This window comes from Rhinolophus ferrumequinum, chromosome X (assembly GCF_004115265.2).
Source record: "Rhinolophus ferrumequinum isolate MPI-CBG mRhiFer1 chromosome X, mRhiFer1_v1.p, whole genome shotgun sequence".
Lineage (NCBI taxonomy): Eukaryota > Metazoa > Chordata > Mammalia > Chiroptera > Rhinolophidae > Rhinolophus > Rhinolophus ferrumequinum.
In genome coordinates, this window is record NC_046284.1 from 119616583 (window position 1) to 119641953 (window position 25371).

The 25371-nt window shown below is 51.1% G+C and overlaps 1 protein-coding gene across 5 annotated transcripts in view; it reads right to left on the minus strand.

Moving 5' to 3' along the window:
- Positions 1 to 25371, minus strand: part of SHROOM2 (shroom family member 2) — a 128908-nt gene that overhangs the window by 38563 nt on the left and 64974 nt on the right. For 2 of the 5 annotated variants that reach the window (XM_033106576.1, XM_033106567.1), the window contains exons 3-5: positions 19016 to 19147; positions 13478 to 15896; positions 12088 to 12185 (exon numbers count right to left, since the gene is read on the minus strand). In XM_033106576.1, coding sequence (XP_032962467.1) covers positions 12088 to 12185; positions 13478 to 15896; positions 19016 to 19147 — 2649 coding nt within the window. Of the gene's footprint in view, positions 1 to 131; positions 247 to 11469; positions 11491 to 12087; positions 12186 to 13477; positions 15897 to 19015; positions 19148 to 20260; positions 20354 to 25371 lie in introns of those variants that run through there. The other 3 variants (XM_033106584.1, XM_033106594.1, XM_033106600.1) reach the window with 3 other exon arrangements.

The following is a 25371-nucleotide window of genomic DNA, read 5'->3' on the forward strand; positions in this document are numbered from 1 at the left end:
GCTCTGCTCTCACAGACAGAAGAACAAAAGAGGCGTTTGGAACTACAGACCCCAGCAGACCTCCAAGGTCTCAGCAGGAACCCAGTCCCATCCGGGAAGAGATGCCCTAAGAAGGAATACAGGATTCTTACCGGGCTCCCGGCTTGCGGCCGGCGCGGACGCTTCCTTCAGGGACCCGCAGCCCGTGTCTCGCTGCCTGCAGCCGGCTGGAAGCCGTGCTCACCACACTGGCCCGTCTGTGCCTGCTGCCTCCTGACGGGCAAGTTCACGCAGGCTCCGTGACTCCGTGACTCGGGAGCCTTGCATTTCATGTTACTTCACCGACAACTCCTGACCTCAGGGGGTCGGTCCCCAGGCTTCGAGGCTTCAGCCCCCAAAGGCTTGCCCTTTTAAACCCCCAAAGCCTTGGGTGTCTTCCTTTCCATAATTTACAAGCGGGAAATATAGAAAAGCCCACTGCACCAATTGCACACAGCTTTCTCTACGAACGATGCGTGATTATCATATAATGTATGTACAGTTCAAATCCACAATCACAATAAAGTCAGAGGGGACGATGAAGTTTAAAAAAAAAAAATTCAGTCGCGATTTTACATCTACCTGTGTTCTTGGGTTTATCACACACTCATTAGGAATCCACCAAACAACTAAGGAAGTGTTTGTTTCTGGAAGTCTTACTGTGTGCAAGGCATTCAGCAAAGCAGACAAAGAAGCTGCAGGCTGGCCCTGATTTACCAATCTCTCACTTCACAAAGGTCTGTATTGACAGTCTCTACGCCCCACCTCCCCTCCTAGCAGCTGAGACCTCAGTGCCTTGCCCCTCCCCCCAGGAAGTGCCCCTCCCCCCAGCGCCTCTAGGAGAGCCCCCACTTTCTCTTTTCAACCTGCTTCTATCACCTCTTCTAAATTCACAGCAATTATTTCTGACTCTTGTTCATTTAACCAAATAACACATGCTACTTTGCAGGATCCCCCATATTACTATTTTAGTAAGAGTGACTTTTTCATTTATTTATTTTTTTCCGACCGACTTGATGTAAGCACTGCTGATGCATTTAATGTAATACCCAGGAAGCATTTTTCAAAGTCTGCGAGGAAGGCTGCTATGGATATCCCATCTTCCAGGCATGTGAGTTATTACCAAGCTTAGGTGGCCGGACTGAGAAAGAGAATGAGGATTTGAACCTATGTCTTGGACTCCAAAACCCACATTCTTTCCTCTCTGTCTCTCTCTCCCTCTCTTCGTATCTATCACCTGTCTACGCATATGTATCCCTCCACCTTCCTCTCTGTCTCTTTCCCTCTCTCCCCTTCTTTCTGTCTCTCCATATCTATGTATCATCTATTTATCCATCTATCCATCCATCTTCCTCTCTGTCTCTCTCCCGCTCTCCCTGCTCTCCCCGCTTCTCTCCCTCTCTCCATGTGTACCAATCATCTATGTATCTATCATCTCTCCATCTTCCTCTCCCCTCTTCGTCCCTCAGTGCTTCCGTCCTTCGCACACTACGCAATGCTCCCGGCTCACTCTGTATACTCCCTGCCTACCACTGCCCTAGACTCAGCCATTCCTGCAAGGAGCCCCGGTTCCTTTCACTGGAGAAGCATATTAGAAACCAAGATCTAGGTGCTAACGTGCTCGAGGAATCCATTTTTAAAGGAGACTCTCATTGGGCTGCACTTTTCCAATATTGAGGTTTGTAGTTGGGTTTTCATATATCCATGTTTCCTAGAATGAGGCACAATTATCAGGGTGCATACGATGCTCACGTCTTTTCATAGCTTGTGCTGTTAGTGCTATTGGGACTTTATGTGGTAAATACTTGTAATAAATTGCATACAAATCTACCTTTAGTTGGCACATTTGTGCCTTTGAAAAATTCCACAAATAAGGGAGCGAAACAAAATAAGCACACTTACATTCCAAAAGAACTCCTCCCAGCGTCTCAGACAATGTTGGCGAAGCCCGGAACCTTCCCCGAGTCACTTCACCCGATCTGAGCGATCGGCCGGCCCTTTGGGTCTGAGGACGCCCTGCCTACACCACGCTGCCACTCTCCCTCCCAGCATCACAAGGGAGCCCATCTTACAGCAGCAAGCGCGCTCCTTCGCGCTCACGCTGGGAACAAGCCACAGCCACCTCCACTTGGCTGCACAGCACCAACTCCCCAAGTTAAACCACCAAACAAGAGACGGTAAAATGAGAAGGACACGAGGAATGGACTTCACAGGGCAAGACAATCAGAAAAGCAGCCTCTTTGAAAAACGTCTGCACAGACGCCATTCAGGTCCGCCATCCCCAGTCAAGGGACCACACTCCCTGCCGGGCAAATCCGAGGGTCGTTGGGTTCTGTCCAGTTTTACCGGAAGACAGCCACACCCACGCCTTGACGAGTGTTCTCTCCAGCTGCTGGCTCGTCCCAGCTGGAACAAAACATTCCTCAGAGCCGACACACTCAACCATCTTATCCTTTACGAAGTGTGTCAGCCTGGGAGCTCCAGCCACATTTCTCAGACCAGAGGAAGCCACAGCCGCATTTGAAATTTGAAACCTTTTTTCTTGGGGATTCCCAGCGTTGACTGAGATTTTTAAACGTTGAGATAAAGTTCCCATCCAGTAAGTAGCCTCCCCCTTATCCTTGGGAGAAACGTTCCAAGACCCCCAGTGGATGCCTGAAACCGCGGATAGTACCAAACCCTACAAATACTGTGTCTTCTTCCTACATTCACACATCTTTTCAATTAATGAAGCACTTCTCTTTGGTACATCCAAATGGCCAGCATCACCATTCCTGTGCTTTGGGGCCATTATTCAATAAAATAAGGGTTCCTTGAACATTCGCACTGTGGTCCCATGACAACCGAGATGGGAACTAGGCAAGTCATGGGTGGGGAGTATACACAGTGTGCACACACTCGACAGAGCATTCCCATCCCAGGCGGGACAGAGCGGGACAGCATGAGATTTCATCAAGCTATTCAGGACGGTGTGCAGTTTAGATCTTAGGAATTACTGATTTCTGGAATTTTCCATCTGCCATTTCCGGATGGCAGCTGACCATGGGTAACTGAAACCATGGACAAGGGAGGACTAGAGCACCATACAAGTCACCCTTTGAAACTGTGTGATTCAGTAGTTCTAGGTATATTCACAGAGTTGTGCGTCCATCACTACTCTTAATTCCAAAACAGTCTCATCACCCCAAAAAGAAACTCCAAACACACCAGCAGCCATTCCCCTGCCCCCATCCTTTAATTCCTGGCAACCACTAATCTACTTTCTTTTCCCTCTGGAATTGCCTATCCGGGTATTATGTACATACAGAATCACACAACGGACAGCTTACACTATTTTTTATCATATTGTTAAACGTGCCTACATATGTATTTTTTATTTTCCTTATTTTGATAGTTCTTAGTCTATAAAACATGAAACGTGAAAAAATTTGCAAGTTACCTGAGAACAAAACTGTAAAGAACGTTAGTTTAATGCAACAGGTGGCGTGTGGCTTTGCTGAGAATGGACTGTGACTCGTGTGGCCCCAAGACACCGCAGTGCTGCTTCTTTGGGGTTCAGCCACCATGGTGTCCCAGATGCCACACAAGGACTCATCACTTGTCTTTTGGCTGAGGGGACACAGAGTTCTGTTGGCATCGCACCCAGATGTCTTGTCCCTCGTCTGGAGGGAGGTTTACATGTGAGAACTAGATTTATTCTTACCTCCCACCTGGGACAACTACATTATTACCACTGACAATGAGACACTCCCCCCACACAAGATGTGGTCACGCACACCATCCAGAATAGCCTGATGAGAACTTTAAGAACGGCATGGAAACCAAGACACAGAAACTTAAACTCGCAAGGAGAACACGCGTGTTCCCAGGGATACGCTCCGAGCTCTACGTTTGGGAAAACCGGAAGAAGACGTTCTTTTCCGTCACCTGTCAGTACCCAGCGGCTGTCATCCTCCCCCACCTCTGACTCCTGGTGGTCAGCTCTGGAGCCGAGGAAAGAGGGCTGCTTGAGGGGGCATGAAATGAGCTCCTGGCTCTGCGTGCTCCTGTATGAATTTGGGGGGTTTGTGCAGCTTTTACACACACTTAGAAATGTCTCCATGCACTTTACATTGGTTAAGAGAAAGGGGCAACTCACACAACTGTCCTCCTTTTTTATCAAATGGGTGGACCTTCAAAAAATTTGGGTTAAATCAGTTTCTGAGACTAGCTGCCAGAACGTAACAACCACTTAACACACCGAGTCTGTGGGACATGAATTTGGACAGTCAAGCAGCCATTTCACCTCTACGTGGTGGCAACTGTGTGTTAGTACGACACTGCACAGAGTGTATCACTTCAAGTTAAACAGGAACAAGAAACCCATTACAGGGGGACCGCTGAATGGATACAGGGTTTCCTTTACTTCCGGGGTGACAAAAATGTTCTGGAACGCCATAGTGTGACGGTCGCATAACATCAACGAACTGAATGTTGCTGGGTGGTACACACTCAAATGGTAAACTTGACAGCATGTGGATCTTACCGTAATTTAAAAATAAGTAACATCTTTACAACCCATTTCAAAAAAAAAAAAAAAAAGAGCAAGTCATATAGAGTAACTTACAAATGAAAGCCAACTCACTTCTGTAACCGCACAGACAAATAACAGCCAGACACCGACCAAGGACGAGTCCCAAGGGAAGGAGGGAAAACGGAGAACCAGACGGACGTCCAGTCCTCACAGCCATCTTGCAAGGGAGCTAACCTCGGTGGGCCTGAGAGGCCCACAGGTCTTCTGCAGACACAATGTCCGAGTTCTGATGTAACGATGCCAACACAGGAAGAAAGGCCCCGGGGGAAAACTTGCTGCCATGAAGCTGCCTCGCCCTCGCCCCACACAAAGAGACTCCCTGCATTCATTCGGTGTCTGCTTTCCAAGGTGCCCCAGAACGAATGATGCTGAAGGCGGCCTTCGGGGTAGGCAGGTACAGAAGGAATGGGACAACTCGGACAGGACCCTCGGGGGTCATCTCTGTGAAGCAGTTTTACGACATCCACTTTTGCAACAATGCTCAGTCACGTCACCACCCTGTCACACAGTAACACGACGGTGCCGTCACAGGTTGTAGCTTCCGCAGGGGAGGGACTAAACGCCCATGTTCACAGTTCGTGGATGACATGTGCTTATTTCTAACATGGGTGCATCACACAGGTTTCATTATGATGTTTGGCGTCGCTCAGTAAAGACAGGAAAGCCGATGTAGCACGGATTAAGTAGGGTGCCACACGAGGTCCCATTAGAAGAGACAGGACTCGCAGACCTCACACTTCACAAGTCGGCTCTAGGGTCACGATGAAAGCACCTTAACCAGACAATAAACCGGAAGAGACTACAAGACCCGAAAGGGGGCAAAGATTACGATGTCCACAGCTCAGACGGCTTTCCCGAGGCCGGTGCAGTGTGACCAGCATTAAGTGGCACTGCAATCCACACAGGCCTGCGGGTGCTGCTGCTTAAGCCATCTCGGCCCTAAAACACGGCATGGAGGAAGGAGGCATGTCTGGAAGAATCGGGAGTTGACGGGTGCCGGTGTGTTCTGATGGATTTCTGGAAAAAGGCACAAACACAGAAGAGTACCTTTTTGTGCAAACTCACCCAAGGTCAACCAATAAGGATTCGAGCTTGGCACACAGAGCCGTCAACTGAGGAGAAAAGGGACAGGAGGCTACGAGAGCAGACTGGTTATCACATCAGAACGAGCTGTGGGAGTCTTCCCTCCGAGAAGCGAGCACCATGAACTCCTGCCTCGTTACGGCTGACAAGGGAGCCCTGGTGCAGTCACCGGGATGGGCGCTGGGAACAAAGGCACATCTCCCTGCAGGACTGTGGATTCTCCTGAGAGAGCAGCAAGCGTCACGTGACTGCGGCCCCTCTTCCTGCATGTATCGGAGCTGCCTTCAGCCACGCTGTCTGCAGAACACTTTGCTTCCCGTCGTCCAGAACTCAGACGTCAGGGCTCAGTCTTTGCCCACGTTTCCTCCGTCTTTCCCTCAGCTCCGGCGTCTCACGTTGTGAATACTTCCTGCCCTCCTTTGGCTCACGTTCTTCCCCCACTTCGGTGCTCTGCACACTTATCCTCCCAGTCTTGCTGTCTCCTCCCCAGCTCCAAACCCCGTACCCTCAAACTACTGCCTTCAAATGCTTCTTTCCAAAGAATGTGAAGTCACAGACCAAACCTGTGGTCGCCTGTCCTGACTCTGTGTTTCCCAAAGCCACGTGGGTATAAATACGAGGAGAAAATGTAGTTGCAAATGAAGACACAAAAACAAACCACCAGACCCCAGTTTTCCCCACAGCTGCTGTTTCGCAATCTTCTCTCATTTCTGGGATGATGGAGGTATGTTTGCAAGGACTCCACGCACGAAAACAACTGGCCATGGAAGGAAGCTACCCCGATGCTGGGCTCGGCCCCGGAAAACTCCCAAGCTTGAGTTTTCCTTGTTATCCTAGCTTTGCCCTTACTTACCCAGCGGAGTTCAGAATGGAAAGTCTCAATTGCCCCTCAGCTAACTGCAGGCCAGGAAAAGTAAGCGCCTAAAGTGACAAATGACAGGGGAGCTTGGATGGCAAATCTCTCTTACCTACTCTGAAATCTACTCATAAATGAAAAACCAGTCTTCACGTTAACCTCTGGCCACCAAGTCACCTCTCAGGGAAGAAAACATACAGGAAGGTGGCTTTAGCTTACTTATGAATTTAACATTCAAGAACTTTTTCCCTAATGAGCTTGATTTTATATGGATTCCATTTGGTGGCTGTTACTGGGAGTATTTCATTCTCCCTCTCCTCTCGCATCTGCAAAATACAAGGCTGCAGGTCAGTGCCAGCCCGCTGGCAGCAGCTCCTAAGGCGGGGCGGAAGTGGCTGGAAGGCAGCAGAGAAGAAGGAGCCCGCCAGCACCCACAGCCACCCACAGCCACCCCCACATATCCTTCCAGCGTCCGTTTCTAGAGCCTCCCAGCACACAATCCTCACTGAAGACTCTCAGCTTGGAGAAGCAATAATTAAACATGGTACCACTTAGCTTTCGTTCGAGGCTTAAAATACATCACTGGAAAACAGGTCTGTGCTACCAAATTTACTCTGAGAGGTTTATGTCTTGATTATGAACACTATGCCAGCACAGAAACACAAGCCCATTTCAGTGACGGCCATGTACACTAAAATCTGAAGTGGAATGTCAGCACCCAAATGTGCCAACGTGGAATCAATTATTACTCACCGTGACTGAGAAGGACTGACTCACGGGGTGTTAGGCTGGTACCCATCCATCCATCTACCAATCCATCCTTCCACCCACCCATACACCCACCATTCACCCATCTGTCCATTCATCCACCCAACAACCGGTCCATCCCTCTACCAATCCATCCTTCCACCTACCCACCCATCCACCCATCTGTCCATTCATTACCTGACAACTGGTCCATCCATCTATCCATCTACCAATCAATCCTTCTACCCACCCACCCACCCGTCTGTCCATTCATCCACTTGACAACTGGTCCATCCATCCATCTATCCATCTACCAATCCATCCTTCCACCCACCCATACACCCACCATTCACCCATCTATCCATTCATCCACCCAACAACCGGTCCATCCCTCTACCAATCTACCCTTCCACCCACCCACCCATCTGTCGATTCATTACCTGACAACTGGTCCATCCATCTATCCCTCTACCAATCCATCCTTCCACCTACCCACCCATCCACCCATCTGTCCATTCATTACCTGACAACTGGTCCATCCATCTATCCATCTACCAATCAATCCTTCTACCCATCCACCCACCCATCTGTCCATTCATCCATCCGAAAACCGGTCCATCCATCCATCTATCCATCTACCGATCCATCCTTCCTCCCACCCACTTACCCACACATCTGTCCATCCACCCAAAAACCGGTCCATCCATCCATCTATCCATCTACCAATCCATCCTTCCTCCCACCCATCTGTCCATTCATTCACCTGACAACCGGTCCATCCATCCACCATCCATCCATCTACCAATCCATCCTTCCATCCACCCACCCATCCACCCCAACTGTCTATTCATCCATCTGAAAACCGGTCCATCCACCATCCATCTATCCATCTACCGATCCATCCTTCCACCCACCCATGCATCCATCTGTCCATTTGTCCACCGACAACTGGTCCATCCATCCATATGCTTACGCAGGGTCCCCTTCCCAGCTGAGGCGTCTTTTGCTAGGCAGCTGTCCTGAGGAAGGCTCATGGCATCAAAAGGATGGCCTTGCAGGCATCAAGGCCCTGAGGGAGAAGTAAGCCTGGCTTTTCAAGGGACAGAAAGGTGGCAATGAGCCCCGAGCCCGGAGAAGGGAAGGGAGAGTGACGAGGACACGCAGGGAAGAGAGGGCATGCAGGGCCTTGCAGGTCAGAGTATGGAGTTTGCATCTTATTCCAGGTGCAAGGAGAAGCCATTGAATGGTTTGGGGAGGGGACAACTGTAAATGTGATGTATATTCCAAGGCCAGCTCAGCGGCTAGGGGAAGAAAGGACTGTGATGGGTCAGGCATGGAAGCATGGCGAGCAGGGAAGAGCAGGAGGCGTGGTCCAGGCTGCAGACGATGAAAGCCTGGATGGAGGCAGGGAAAAGCCCATGGACCCAGGGGGGAGGAAGCCCAGCTCAGGGAACACCGATGCAGGCGGGTGACAGACGGCTCCGGCGTGGGAGGAGCTGAGGCGCAGATCAGCGCCCCAGCCAGGAGGGTGCTGGAGCAGCAAAAGGAGCAGGGCAGTGGTATGCCCTCCTCAGTTCAGTCCTAGGCACTACCGGCGTCCAGGCAGGGGACCAGAAGGCAGCAAGGGGGCCACTCGTGAGAACCCTCCTCCCTGCACTGCCCGTCTGCAGAAAAGCCACCACTCATTGTGGGTGTCCGCATGGAGCGTCGACGCCTAAGAATGGAGGTACTGACCAGCAGGGGTACACAGCCGGAAGGGCCGTTACACACAGCCAAAGAGCCCTCCAGGGAGGTTTCGCCAAACTCCCGTCTTCACCAGCTGCGTGCACGGCAGGCAGCTCCCCTCTGCACTTTATTTTAAAAACCGGCATATCAGGTGGGACCTCATCCGCTCAATGATGGACTGACACTTCCCGAAAGAGCTGACGCAGCACACAGGATTGGCCGTAAAAGGTTTACAGGACAGGCAGGGACATTTCTCCCAGGGCTACAGACTGACTGTGGTCCGTCCCTTCCCCCCGGCCCCCGCCTGAAGTCTTATGTTGACACCCTAAACCCCAGAACCTCAGCACGTGGCCGGATGTGGAGATGGGTCTTTACTTAAAGAGGTGATTAGGTAGAATGAGGTCATCAGGGTGGGCCCTAATCCCACGTGACAGGTGTCGTTGTAAGAAAAGGAGATCAGGACACACACAGGAACACCAGGTGAGGACACAGTGGGAGGCAGGTCTCTGTAAGTCACACAGAGAGGTCCTGGGGGAAACCTAACCTGGCAACAGCTTGACCTTGAACTTCTGACTGCCAGAACTGTGAGCAAGTAAATCTCCGTTGTTGATGACTCCCAATCTCTGCCACGTGATTACGGCAGCCTGCCCAAACTGCTACACCCAGCTGTCGGGGTACCCCAACTCAGTGAGGGCAGGACGCATTCACAGGGACAGACTCCTGCTGGTCACAGAGCGCGGAGATCTTGGTGCAAAACCCCTGAAAACAGTGGGAGCTGGGAAGTTCGAACAGGTGGAAAGGGTAACGGGGGCTGCTCGTGACGGGAAACGCTGGAGGTAAGTGAACGCTGCTGGATCTATTCCCTCGAGTTTGGGCTCCACTTAGCTCAAACACCACATGTCTTCCCGACAACCCAACCAGAGGTCACCTCACCCTCTTTCCTCCAAGATTCTGAAGAGCCATTAACCGTTTACAAAAATTAGAATCACGTGTCACCACTTTCGTGGTAGGTATTGGAGTCTCTGCTCTCCTGTTACACTGTGAGGTCTGCTGTGGGTAGGTGCTTTGTCCTATTTGTCTTTCTATAAAACACAGTATCTGGAACCCCACAAAAGTGTTCTCAGTTTGCATGAACAAGTAATAATTCTTATCTTTCTATCATCACAACAAATTACAACAAAAAAACATCTTGCACTATCACGCACTACTCATCAGATCAGCATTTTACATTCTCTGTACAGATATGTTTACATTACTTTAAACTCATGCAAATCATTGGGCACCTTGAAATGTCTGCATTACAGATTTTGTTTTGCTGAGCAAAAGACCATCCCTTGCCTGAATTTCCAGTTCTTGGATTCTCAAGTTTATTTCTTGCCGATACTTCGGGAAAATAAACATTTGCTGAGAAAAATTTTGAAAACAACTTTTCCACATTCCTGTTCTAGAATTTCATTGAGGCTTGCCACTTTTTAAAAGCACACGCAATTCCGAAAATTGCTGGGTTCATAGCTCAAAAGCAGAAAGCTTCTGGAACTAATTTCTTCAGAGTGGTTATGCAGTCTGCTAGAAGACACGGCCATGGTAAGTGGGGCATACGGCCCCTCCTTTTCCTCCTGACCCTTTCCTGTGAGAGCTTTTTACAACTCTCTCTCTCTCACTCTCTCTGTATGCCACAGCTACTCAGGACTCGAGTCACAACACAGGAGCTAAACTGCAACTAGCACACGAACGCTCTGTGGTTTCAAACGCCAGTGGCCCTCGTGCAGGAGCAAAGCCAGAGGCTGCGTGTGCAGGGTGCAGTGCAGCACACAGCCACCAGGCGGTGCCCTTGTACAACAGCTGGGCCTGGAAGCGGGCTTTGAAAAGATTCCAGCTGGCATTCAGCACAGGACTAGCTGGGAACCCACAGTAATAAAGCTGGAATTGTGCTCCCCACTCTGCTCGGTTTCGTAGGTGTATTATTCCTTGGCCTTTCTTTCTTACTCAGGGGCTCTTGGTTTCAGCCCGGCAGACTGTTAAGTAACCAGCTTCCTCCACAAGCATGCACAAAATACCACTCTGGTCCCTGGAGCCACGGAAACATTTCATACTCTCATGTAAGGCCAATAGCACTCAGTGTAAAGTCCAATGCAATCAAACGCCATCACGTAAGGTTCTCAAAAGCAAACACAGTAATTTCTGCAACAGATCCTTGAATTTTGAGGTTAGTGTTTAATTTGAATACCGCGCCCATCACCGCAGATTGTCAAGGCAACAGAAAAATCTGCAGTGACCCGAAGGTACCCATGGACTCCCGTTCCTCCACTGGCCCTTTTAAACACAGTTATACCACCGCGCCTGCCATGAGATACCACTGCGCCTGCCATGTCCTATACTTTCTCCTCCCGCCGCCCTCGGGTGTGAAAGGCAAAACGAGACGACATGTTGAATTGAAATTCCATCCTTGCTACAATGAAACACCTACCTACACTTGCAACACTTTAGAATCAGGGCACACACAGTCATTCACCGCTGCCATCCACACTTCTTTCAGATGCTCTGATCCTTTCGGGGAGCCCACGGACTAGATTTCTATTTGAAAGCTCCAAATTAACCCGTTAAGCACATCCAATTTACAGAGGCTCGCCTTATTCCTGTCTGACTGGACAATCCTTCCAGGCAACTTCGGTTTCGAGACGGTACACCAGCAACCCAGCTGCGTCCGCTGGGCTGTGAAAGCCCCTTCAGTCAGCGTTCTGAACAAAGCACTGCATTCAAGCGTGGAACATAGGGCTTCTCTTGTCAACATAAAGAACCGTACTGTACAGAAAGCACAGCAGCCATTTTAAGAACCAAAAATGCCACGATGGCATTACAAGGCATCACCACCCTTGGGCCACCTTTCCTAGCGGCGTGCAGGGCCACGTCTCTGGTAAAGACATGATGGGGCATCTGGGGACAGTGGAAATTGTGGCCGGTTAGCAGCCACTTCAGCTCTGACCAAAACCACACATCTGACCATGTTAACCAAGCATTGATCTGCCATAAAGACGCCCGCCCCCAAGAAATCTTCTCAGTAACCCCAAATTCCAAATTCACCTACCTCGGGGTGGGACGTGCCTCCTCGGACTGAACGGTGGAGGGAAGTTTTCTGTGCTCACTAGGGTTCTCCGCCTGCCGCCGCGGTTCCATACGAGCTTCCTGCCAAAGGCAGCACAGGGAGACACCGAGTCATCAAGCTGCCTTCTCCAAGACATCTATCATTACGAACCCCCTCATTAAGGGTTCGCCCTGCGAGCCTGGGCCACAAAAGCACTGACGAAGCCGGCTGTCTGCTACCGAGGACCCTGGGCCACGGGGCCGGTGAGCTCAGCGCTCCCAAGCGTTGGACCAAACACCTCGCCTGCACCCTGCGTCCACTTCAGTTCCGGGCAGGAAGCAGAACTCCTATCTGAGGTCTGTAAAAGCATGGGACACAACCGGCCCAAAAAACCGAATCAAATCAAACCCAGCTGCTTACGACTCACTGTGGTGAAGCCTCGAGCCCCAGGACTTGTCAGAGTCTTGGATTCTTGTCTCCTGACTGAGCAAGCATGGAATTCTCAGAGGTCACACTGCACAGGGCACCGCCAGGGTGGAAACAAACACCCACGGCGTCCACAGGGTTTTCAGCACCAGGACACCACGGAGAGACAGGAGAGCTCCCTTCACATGCACACGCTGAATACTGTGCAATAAACCCACAACTGGCTCTTTCTGAAAGAAACTGTCTCTGGTGCTGTAGGAAATGTGTCCTTTGACATGCACAGATGCAGATGTAGGGGAAAGAAAAAGCAGATTTGGGAGACAGAGAGAGACTGCCGGCTTGTAAATACGGAGACAGGTATGTAGCTTCCCACAAAACTTCACATCAACTTTGACCATCAAAACTCTTACCGTAAAAAAAAGTGCAACAGGGTAATGCATTGCTTTTTCATTATTTGCCCCAGAGCAATCTTGAAAAATATTTGGGGGAGAAAAAAAAAGTACTAAAAAAAATACTAAAAATATCAAACGAGATTAATATTTCAAAAGTAGCTATCATATGTCATCTCAACCCTTGACACAAAAAGCACCCCTTTTCATTTCAAAGGAGAGCTTACTATTTTCTACAGTTTCCCCCAAGTTCTTCGCTTGGTACGTACTAAGGCAGGGACAAGCTAAAGGCTTGCGGGGAGGTGAGAAGGGGAGGAAGACAGCTGAGGGAACAGGTAACGCTGGGAACTCACAGTGTGGGTGACAATACAGCACTTACAACTGTCATGGACACATGTATCCCTATTTGTGCCCAGATCCCTTTTACACGAGTTGATGCTAGAGGAGCTGGTGCATATAAATCCTTCAACGGCTGCACCCAAGTCACGCTGACCTGGAGCCATTATTTATTGGGGTGTCCTGTACAAGCCTAAGAGAGTGTTCAGGGGTGGCTGTGCCCTTCCCGTGCACAAGCTTACCTGTTTGTAGAGGTCTGTGGACGGTGACGAACGGGACCTCTCGTGAACGAACGGCGGCCTCTCATGCTGGTCCAGACCGGCGTCCAGGATGTCATCGGCCGAGTGATACCTCCCAGAGCCCCTGGCTTCCGAGGCTTTCCTCTGTTTCCTCCAAGAGGCTTGATACTCTGCAAAGGTTCCGAGCCTGTGCGGCGGTTCGGACTTCCCCGCCTTTCCCGCTTTCCTGGGACCCCCGGCATTTTCCCCGAAGGAGGTGGTGCGGGTCCTCTCCTGGAACCAAGGCTCGGTCCCCTCACCCCCGGGGCCCGCGGTCCGTGGCCGCTCCAGCTTCTCCTTCGGGAGTCCAGGCAGTGCTTGCCTAGGCCTGGGCCGCTGTGCAAACGGCCTGCTGGTTTCTTCAAAAAACTTCCATCTGTCGGCAAACGTCCCCACGGTCTCCTCGGCGTGTGGGCGGGAGCGGCGACCCCCGGAGAGCCCAACCTCGTTCATCTTGTCGGGTTCCGAGTACGACTTCAGTTTCTGCTCCACCGTGAACCGTTTGCGGCCCCCGATGCGGGCCACATGCGACACGCCACCGGTGGACGAGGGCAGTCTGGCGGAGCCCGCCTCCCCGAAGCGGGAGGGAGCGTCCGCATCTGCACGGTGGTCCCCGGCCCTGGGTTCTGCTGAGCCAGCGTAACTGTCAGCTGGGCTGGGGTCCAAGTCACGGCGCTTGAATGATGTGGCTCTCAGGACACGGGCTTGGGCCTCCTTCAGGTGGTCCTTATAGGTGCCTGGGAAAGCAGCTTCAGGGGCAGCCCCCACCAGGGCTGCCGTCCAGCTGCCAGCCTCTCCCTCCGCCTCGTCGGGTCCAGCCAGTGTCATGGTGCTCTTGCTTTTCTGCAGCTTGGCTCGCCGCAGCTGGATCTCGTTCCTCAGGGTGGTGGCAAACCGGTCACTCCTCCGCGTGGGTTTTCCCACCTGGCCATCAAAGGGTGGCGGCCTGTCAGTGGCCCCCTGGCCGTCTGCGGGCCGGCGCTTCCCTTCCTGGGTCAGTGAGTGCAGCATGGGCGTCTTGTGAGCAGAGATCTTGCTGCTGTCCCCGTCGGCCCACTTGAAGATGTCAGCGACTTTCTTCACACTGGTCCTGTCACCATGGCTCGCTCTCGGCGGCTCCTCGCTTCCCGGCAAGTGGCCCCCTGCTCCTCTGTCCGCTGGGCCTCCCCTCTCCCCGTCCTGGGCGTACAGGGCCTCGTCATGCTGACGAAGGAGACAGTGGGTTTTCGGGCCGGCTGAGTGTGTGGCAGGACACTCGTGGGCGCCCAGAGGCGTGTCACAATGCCAGTCGTCCTCACGGAGCTCTGCCATCTGTGCACTCCCCTGAAGACCCTGCCTTGTGGTCACACAGTAGAAGTGGCTCTGCCCACCGCTGTCCCCCTTCTCGTCGGCAGCATGGGGCCACCTGGCCTGAGGAGGGCTGTCGTCCTGGAAGCAGTGGGCGGGACGCTCCTGCCGGCCCACTGCCAGGGCCCCCTGTGGCTGCTCCCTGGGCAGCGGGGCAGCCCTGGAGCCCTCGTGGAAGAAGGGACTCTCGTCACTGTACTGGCGCAGGTGGCGGCACCCATAGGAAGACGGCGGGAAACGCACGTCTGTGCTGGACAGAGAAGCCTGAAGTCGGCTGGGGGCTCCAGCGTTGGACGAGGGCCACCCGCAATCCAGGTGGGCATCTGATGCACAGCCAGAGCTCCCAGGTCTCCCTTCGCTGGGCTGTGCCAGCCTCCGCGGCTGGTCAGCGGGCTCCGGCCTCCAGTCGCCACGGGGCTGAGCCCGGGTCAGGCCCAGAAAGCGCTGGGTGGTGGCCGCCTCTGAGAACGGAGGGCCCTGGGCCTTCTCGTGACTCTTGGTGGCAGCAAAGCTATCACTTCGGAGAGGGGGAGGGGGCGGGGGAGGGGAAGAAGGTGCTTTTTTCTTGTCGGGAACATACCAGACGGGCCCAAAACTGGACCTCCCAGAAGTGGCCAGCTTGGGCTCAGGCCCATCCTCCGGCCTGGGGCTTCGGCTGCTGTCACAGGGCAGCCGGGCTGGGACATAGCCGAGCCTCTCCTCCAAGCCCTGAGGGTCCTGCCGGCCGCCTGGCCGGGACGCCTCCCACAGGCCCACTTTGTAGAGGATGTTCTCAGTGGATGAGGCGTCGGCCTTGGGCAAGGTGTGGTCAGGCGTGCTGGAGCTGGTGGAAAACGAGCCGTAGGCCGAGTCTCGCTTACTCGGGCCGCCCAGGTGGTCAATGCTGCTGTTGGACTTGGCAGCCGAGAGGCGTCCGGAGGGGTAGGGCTGGGAGGGGTGGTCCAGGCTGTCCACGCTGCCCAGGGAGCTGAAGTGGTCCGAGGTCCGCTGCAGATTCGTCTGCTCCCACGCGCCTGACAGGTCCTGGGAGGAGGAACTAGCAACGAGAAGAAACACAGGGACACCTTACTTTAGAATCAAGTCGCACACAGCAAAGGGAGGCAGACCACAGCTCTGGGCATGCAGCTGGCCCTAAGCAGGACATCACAAGGCCAGGTGACAATAATACTTCCCAGGATGGGATGCCCGGACCTAAAAGGTGACCTTAAACACGTCCAGGTTTCAGCAATTCAAACAGCAACTGTGTGCGTCCTACAGATACCCTCCAATGCTGGCGAGCCACCTCTCACGTCAGGCCCACAGGCTGCACGGATTCCAGGGGTCACCAGCCGGCGGGGCCCCTGTCGACACCTTTCACATCAATCACCACTGAAGTGCGGTGCTCGGCAAAATGAAGCCCAAGAGCTCAAAACGGCTTCCAGGTTTGTTTGAATGGTGGGGGTGGTATAGGATCAAAATACAAATATTTCGGGACCCATGAAAATGATAGGAAATTCAAATTCCCGTGTTCGCAAATCAAGTTTGAAGGGGACACACAGCCACTGGTTTACACATACAGTTGCTGGCTGCTTTGGAGCTAGAGGTGAGCAGCCACCGCAGACACTGGCCACAGAGCCTGAACTATTAATATTTCCTCCGTGGCCCTTCACAGAACGTGCTGTGGACCCCTGGTTTAGCGCAGAAATTGATTTTTATTACCGGTTATGAACACAAAAGAAGCAATCCAACGAACGATTTTCAAATTCAAAGGGAAAGTTCACGGAGGACATTACTTTGCCAAACCCAAATAGTAAAGGGCCACCCGCAATAGTGAGGGCCACCCGCAATCCAGGTGGGCATCTGCTGCACAGCCTGAGCTCCCGGGTCTCCCATCGCGGGGCTGTGCCAGCCTCCGCGGCTGGTCAGCGGGCTCCGGCCTCCAGTCGCCACGGGGCTGAGCCCGGGTCAGGCCCAGAAAGCGCTGGGTGGTGGCCGCCTCTGAGAACGGAGGGCCCTGGGCCTTCTCGTGACTCTTGGTGGCAGCGAAGCTATCACTTCGGAGAAAGGGAGGGGGCGGGGGAGGGGAGCTGTAGTAACACCTCCACCGTCAGCTGGCGGTCAATGGAATGTCTCACAGACAACCCACACGACAGGTTTTATAGGGCCACCCAACACGCTGTGTTGGGGGTGCCTGATCAAACCTTGCCAAGTTCATGGGAGCTGTACCTGAATGCCAACAATACAGGTTGCTAACTAAGGTGGGGGTCCAAGAGGAGGAAACAGAAAATCATGTTTATTCCGACAAGCTGGGTGATTATGGTTACTTCAGGTATTCACTGCTCTGTGACGTAGCAACAACACTCTGTATGTGCTGAGACTGTGTAGCCAGCCATGTTACACATGTTCATTAAAGCTCAACAGAGCTGGAACATTCATTCCTCACGGTAAAAAAACCAAAACAAAACAAAACAAAAAACAGTGGCCATTTTAGGTTTAGGAGAACCAGGATGAGAAAGAAAACCATGTGACCAGGAAAAGGACACAGGCGAGAGAAGTGGCTAGGTACGTCATCTGAGGGAGGGAGGTGACCGTTTCGGTTTTACACGCTTTCCTGTGAGGGCAGACCAGGGTCCTTTCTCAGAAATGGAGTGCATTCCTCTGCTTTCTCTTACCAACACTCCTGAGGTGAGTTTTCCATGAGACTCTAAGTCCAAGCAGATAGAAATAACGCATAAGCACGGTTTCCACACAGATGTGGGCAGCATACCTGTTTCTTTAATGGAGAAACACTATATGGGCTTAAGGGAGATTCTATTCCATTAAGTCACTTCAATAATAAAAGGCCCACTTTCCACTGGTTTTACCACTCAGTTGAGACTCTGTGGTTTTTCAAAATTACCCTGGGCTCCCAATGCCATCATCTCTTGTCACTTCAAATAGCTAATGCTGTGTTTGACGTGTATTTCCTTCACTTCACATGAGTCCCTTACTTTGCAATTTTGCAGCAGACCTGCATTTACTAACAGTCAAAAACTGACCGTGAGACGGTTAACATTAGCTCCAAACACACACACATGCAGACACGAACACACTTACAGACACGCATGCATGCACATACATATGCAAGCACACAAATCCACACGCATGCATGCGCCCACACAGATCCACATGCACACACACATAAAAGCCACTCTGTTTGCTATTGTCACCCTAGCATGGGGCTGTGAAGCCCCCTGGTTTCCCTATACAGTGGCACCTCGGTTTTCGAACGTAATCCGTTCCGGAAGAACATTGGTGTTCTAAAACATTCAAAAGCTGAGGCACTGTTTCCCCATAGAAAGCAATGCAAAATGGATTAATCCGTTCCAGATCTTTAAAATGAACCCCTAAAACTGCAAATTTAGCACGAATTTTACTACCTAATGACACCATTGATCCGTAAAATTTACAGCATTCGTAAACCGAAATGTTCGTCAACGGAGACGTTCGAAAAAACCGAGGTACTCCTGTACTTCCACAACAGCACAGTAGGGCAAGCTTTTGTAAAATGCACCTGCCCGAAACTTAAGTAGCTCTTGCCTTGCAATATGCCTGCAAAAATTTCAAAAGAAGGGGTGGTAGAAGAGGGAAAAGGGGGTGAAATATATGGTGATGGAAGGAGAACTGACTCTGGGTGGTGATCACCCATAATGTGACATACAGACAATATATTATAGAAATGTACATTTGAAACCTGTATTATTTTACTAATCGATGTCACACAATAAATTTAATTTTAAAAAGTCTCTAAAGAAGGCTGTGGCTGTGGACATGTGCGTCACATGGACACCTGTCCCAGTGGGCTCAGGACTACCAACTCAGCTGGCCCAAAGGGATTCTGCCAAAAAAGGTAGGTCTCCTGGCTCTGGACTCATTAATTAAACAACATAGATGAGAAAGCACCACCTGTTCAGCTTCATTCCTGGTGTTTGTTTTTAAGCACTGTACACCTGCCTGTACAGCAAACAGATTTAGACCGTCCTACCAGTACTGGAGAGTCAATCAATCGCCTTTGCTCATGAGAAAAACAAAATCATTCTCAAGTCAAGAGAGGTGCCATCGTGACAGGGCTGCGTGGCTATGAGTGTCCGTGGCGTGTCAAAGTCCCCATCCTCCTAACGGGAAACCAGCGCCTACCTCGCGTGGTGGCGGCCGTGCCAAGAAGGGCAGACGCTGGCAGAGGAGAACTGAGAGGCCGGCGTCTCGGGGTGGCTATCAGAGAACTTGGTGGCGTGCCAGGAGTGCGGCCTCCAGCTCAGCTCATTCCTCCTGAAAAAGAACACAGGCAACTCAGGGACTTCACACAAAGGACAACCTTGTGGCGAGACGGGAGCGAGAGACCGAAAGAAGTCACGGCTATCTCTGCGTGACTTACACCGTCCCTTTCCGGTGCTTCCCACTGCACCTGCGCCGGAACGCTCTTTGGAAACGTCTGTTAATGGAGACCCTGCTCTCAAGCAGAGCGAGAATCACGGGCTCCAAAAGGTGAACCAGCCCTTATTCTTCAAAATTTGTTCTAAATAAGTAAATAAGCCTTGCCCTTCCCGCCCCCCACCCCCCCATAAGGCCACAAACAGAATCCCCTACCTTTCCTGTTCCGCACACCTTTGCACAGGGCCCCCGGGCCTCCGTGAGGACGAGGTGCTGGGCTGGAGGAAAGCTCCGGGAGTCCCCAGCTCAGCTGGGTCGCAGAGTTTCCACTGCTTCTCTCTGTTTATTTACTCACTTAACTAAGTAAATACAGCTATCGCATAGTGAACTAAGGCGAGCTGCCTCTGAGCCTCTCAGTGTCTGAGACGTCAGCTAAAGGTCCCCATCACGTGACTCGCAACGCCCTGCACCAACAGGTCTAGTCCACTCATGCCGGGCTTCTGACTTGTGGTATGAGGCTTCTCCAGACCCCTCTCCACAGTCCCCACCACGCCGTGCGTGGTTTGTTTTCTGTCCACACTTGCCCAGGTGTGCTAAGGTCTGTCCAGGTGGAAATCCCTCCAGCTGCCGTGTAAACACAACAGAGCCCCCGGGCACCTCTTCTAATTCCACGCCTTCAGTGGAGGACACAACTAGTCTCGCGGTGGACGGCTTGTAGCCCAAGAATGGACAAAGAGCTCCGGTGAGCCTTGGGGGGTACTTTGGGGAGATCAAACATTCTTCAAAGCAGGCAAAAACATGAAAGATTATACAAAAAAAGCGAATATCAAAGGAAAAACCAAAAAGCATTTTTAATATAAACCACCTGGTGATTCCAATAATTAACGAGGAAAAATACATGGGGTGGCAAAATGTGGAATGCGTGAACTTTATGCCAGTTTTCCACGAACCAAAGCACCAAACAGACAAATTCATCACAACACAGAAGGGATTGTAAAACCCAGACTATACCTCATAGAATTGCTCAAGATCTTTGTAAGGAAGGTTCTGGCCACATGAATTTCATTTTCAGACGACTTTTTCTGTGCTATAATGTCCATCACTTCTTTCATCTTCCTTTATAGTTAATTAATAAATGAAGCAGACTAGACTGATTGAAACTGGAGGTAAAGAAAAAAAGAAGGCTTGGAAAAGAAAATGCCTCACACTTTGCAGCAACATTTCAACCCCACCACCAGAATGACGAGTAGGGGGCGGGCAAGGTTACTGAAGACTAGAGTAAATGTTTCTCCTCGTTTTTAAAAAGATAATACACAGATGCATGTCTCTTTCTCAAGAAAACATAGTCAACAGTTACAGTAGCAATGAGGACTATTTTTTAAAAAGAATAAATACATGAAAACACAGTGGGAAAGGGTTATACCTACAAGGTATAACAGGATATCACAGCCCCCGGGGACAGTGAAATTTCCCTAAAATATCTGGGCTTTTGTCAAGTCCTTTGCATTTCCCAATGCATGACGCACAGATTTGGGAATCAGAGAAGATTCAGGCTGGTTCCTGTTTGCAAGTACCTCCGATGGCCTGGAATGGCTGGGTTTGTGTTAAGAAGACACGGAAGGCCATTTGGCACCTGTATACTGGTCCTCAGTCACAATCCTGTGACAATGCTGGACAGCAAAGCTCTGGTGCCGGATAGCTCTGGTGCCACCTAGAGTTCTCACACACTCATTGTCGCTTTGGTCAGTTTCAACCCCCACCACCACCACCACCACCACCCCAGGTGGAACAGAAATGACAGATTTAAGGTCCTCATGTCAACAAGAGTGTGGTGTTTCTTCACACACACACACACACACACACACACACACACACACGTGGCTGTAAACCACCCTGTCCCTGGAACTGTGAGGGCCATGAGGAGTACACAGACAGGACAGGAGAGCCAAACACCCCACGTGAGGGCCTGGGACACCACCACCACGTGATATTCAGTGCGTGGGGAGACCAGCCGTGCCACCTCACAGACTGTGAGCCTTGCAAGTGCACAAACACTACTAGCTGATGCCACAAACCCCACCTGAACCACTCATTCAGGTGGGATGTCTGCTACAGTCCAATGGGAGACACAGCCCCGGGTAAATACGAAACAGGAATGAATGGGAGAGCTGCGAAAGGAAGGCCCCCTTCGAGGCCACAGTCAGACGCAAGCTGGCTGAGGGCGGCGTGGATGCACGGGTCTGAATCAAGAGACCGGTAAGGAAGCCCCTTCCACACGGGAGGCACAGAGAGGGCCATTTCTGGGCGGGCTGATTCAGGAAGAGCGCTCTTGAGGCCAAACAGAAAGAGGTGAGGGAGGGCTAGGGCTCATGACAGCCCCAAAGGAGGGCACAACTCGACCCAGAGATGGCCACGGTCGTGCTTCTGTGCAGGCAGCGTGGGTAGCGGTGCCAGAGGAGCACCCTGGTGACCAACAATGGGGAGGGCTGACCCCATCCTCGCACGCAGCTCCACCACAGCAAGAGGCTATGGGCACACTCACGCCCACTGGACTGTAACCCCCGAACCCTGTTATCCCAGCGTCCAGGGAAGAGATGTCATTCAAATGGCTACCGACGTCGGTGAATCATAAATGTATGCTTCTTGTAGAGAGCATGGAACATTAAAAACTTAAAAGAACAACGGGGTTTGAAAATTAATCTGGGGAACGTAATTTGGTGGTTACCAGAGCGTAAGGGGGTTGGGGGGTGGGGGATGAGGGTGAGGGGGATCAAATGTATGGTGATGGAAGGGGAGCTGAATCTGGGTGGTGAACACACAGTGTGATTTATGGATGATCTGATACAGAATTGCACAACTGAAATCTATGTAATTCTACTAACAATTGTCACCCCAATAAATTAAAAATAAATTAAAAAAAAAAAAACAGTAAAAAAAAAAAAAAAAAAACTTAAAAGGCCAATAAGAAGGCAAAGGGAAACCACCTAGAACCTCAAGACGACCACGAGGACCGTCTGCCCGCATTTCCCTCCATGCGTCTTTAGAAGACAGCTGGCAGCCTCTGCAGACTTGGTGGTCCCCCGTTTCCGCAGCCCGCTGGGTTCTGTGAGCACTGTCCCATGCCACGGTCGGCCTTCCAACACATAATCTTCCGTCCATGCGTGATAATCCTTTCGTGTAATTACTGGAAAGCCATGGCACTGACTGTTCACATTGGGTTTTCTGGTACTCCAGATAAAATGATTCACTCTAACAGGGGTTCCCATGAAAATCTTCCCACAAGTGACACACCAAAATTAATCTAAGTATGCTTCAATTATTAAAAATAATTTTACATGTGGGTAGTTCTCTCTTTTTTTGAAAAGACAGGGGGTTTAGATCACAAGTATAAGAAAGGCTGGGATGTCACTGGAAATTAACTACAGATCTAGATATCAAAATTCATTTTTGAAAAGCAATGATTAGAACAAGGGCTGCAATGAAATATCAGTCACGTAAAAAAGAGAATTTCCTCCTTCCTTTCAAAAAAAAAAGAAAAAGAAACAGCACAGGAGTTTTGGGTTATTTTCCTAACCTTTTCAAACGAAGCAAACAAGCATAGCCCCACAAAATAAACCAGGTCTGCATGTGGCGCTCAGGAGCTCAGACGGTCTGAGTGTATGAGACCCATGGCTGGGAGGCCAGGTGGTCACTGGGAGGGCGTGGGGACCTCGGCGCTGCGTGGGTGCTGTGACGGGGGAACGCACGGGGTGTGTGGGCTTTCAGGCAACACTGGAGTTGGAGAAGCCTTCTCGGGAAAGAAAGTCAGTAGTGAGGCCTCAGGAAGAGAAGCACCAGTCAGCGGACAGACGGGGACAGACGTGGGAAAGACCTTCCAGATAGACCAAGGACAAGCTGGGAAGCCCTGCAAATACTCCTGAGTTCTCAGGGGTGACTGGAGTAAGCCCCATGCAGGGAGACCCCGGAGCTTAGGGAAGGGAGAGGGTGCAGGGCCCCCAGGACAAGTCCGTCCGAGGGCACAGGCCAGGACAAGGCTGAGGGGCTGCCTGGGCTGGAGGACAGGGACAACTGAAAACTCCCTTTTATTCTTTACAAACTAAATAAGCCCATTGAAAGCACACAAAATGACCCTCGCTCTGGCCCTGCCACTTCCTTCCGGTTCCCACCCAGCCTCTGGAAGACTGTGTCCTAGCCAGCCTCTCCCTGCCTCAGTCTGTCTCCATCTCCCACCAGACCAACGTCCCAGCACCTCGGCTCTGGCCAGAACCACTCTCGCTCCAGAACCCTCAGCTGCTCCCAGTTGCCACAGAAGGAAGGTCGCGCTCCCAGGTTTCCTGGCACCTGACCCAGGGCTTCTGAGTGTGCTCCCTGGGCCAGCGGCACTGGCATTACCTGGCACAGGCTTGGGCAGGCCAGGCGTGATTGCATAAACCCTCCTGGTAATTCAGACGCAAGCCCAGGCCTGACAAGCACTGCTCTGGTCCAAGCCACCTGTTCACCCCATTCCCTACACTCCCTTTTTGTTGCTCACCCTCTGCCCTCCTCTTTGGGAGGCCCCAGAATCACTGACAGGTCCATATTTGCATCTCGAACCTGGTTCAGCCTCCAAAGAATTGCTCAACGCCTTTGTCCTCAGGAATGACTGCTGAGATCAGCTTCCCTCCATCCTGCTACCCTCGGCCGGGCTCACTACTTGTTAGAGCTGTCCCCAACCGTGCCCGGCAGCCCAACTCAGCTGCCAGCTCCCAGAGCGAAGGACCTACGGGAGAACTTAACCACGTGGCTGCAGTGACATACATGTATAACAACATGTTATATGCATGTATAAAACACAGGTCAGAGCACTCTAAAAACGAGTCCGTGTGTGTGTGTGTGTGTGTGTGTGTGTGTGTGTGTGTTTACTATAAGGAAAAAGTCAATCCCCTGGCAGCATTTTGGGGAGATTTCTGTGGCAGAGACTACTTCGTCCCCCCAGCAGTGGTCAGACAATGAAATGCTGAGGATGGTGACATCACGCGTGATAAAATCTATGGTCCTTTGGGATAAGAGTTGAGCAGTTCCTGCCTTTATACATGAGAATTACAGAAAGATAAAAATTCCCCAATGACCACAACAGCTGAAACCGATACAAGACATCAAAGCTGCATTTTTAAACAAATGCCAGGGCCGGGAAGCAGCATTCACACAGGATGAAAGCTTCGGTTCCCATCTGAGAGGCCGAGTGCCCCTTATCTCCACCCCCCACCCCCCACCCCCAAGGGCAAGTGCATGTTTCTCATGTCTGCCTTTGGTGTTCCTCCTGAGTGTTTTAGCACAAAGGACTGTGTGGAAACGCCACATACTGAACACAGGCAGAGCTGGAGTGGACCCAAATGACTTGGTGTGTTTTTTTCTCCATTAACTTTTATAATCTTCCTATCAAGAAACCTATTCACGTCAGGAAAAACGAAACAAAAGCCGATCTCCTCAGCACCACCGGTACTAAAAAGGCTTTGTCCAAACCACCTGTTCACAGCGCAGAGCCCCAATTGTCTAACGTGCGATGTAGTTCAAGCCAAAGTGTTCGACGACGCCAACACACTTCCCGGCAACATTTCAACAGAGTGGATTTTTTGGCAAAGACACTCCAGACATTCCAACCTGCAACCATTAATATAACTAAGTATAAGGAGCCCTAAGGAGGAAGGGCAGGGCTGACGAGTCTTATCTATGAAAACAGAGAATCAAAAATAAGTGAAACATTGCCTGTATGTCTTAATATATTAGAAACCATCAATGTTTTCAAACTAAATTTTGTAATAAAACATCACTAGCATGCCTGGCCATGGAAAACAAAGTCTTTTTTACCAGTCTCTACTTGACTTAGAATAAGAAACATCTCACATAGAGATTCACCTGATTCAAGTGCTTAAGACATACAAGTCTAAATCTGAACAGAAGCAACTTTTCCCCAAAAGAAAACATCTCTGAGCCACACGGTTTGTCCTCTTGATGTTAATAAAAACAATAATGTTCTCATCACAAGAAAAAAAAAGTGCAACTATGTGTGGTGACAGATGTTAACTAGGCTTGCTGTGATCCTTTTGCAGTGTATACAGACGCCGAATCATTACCTGGTATAC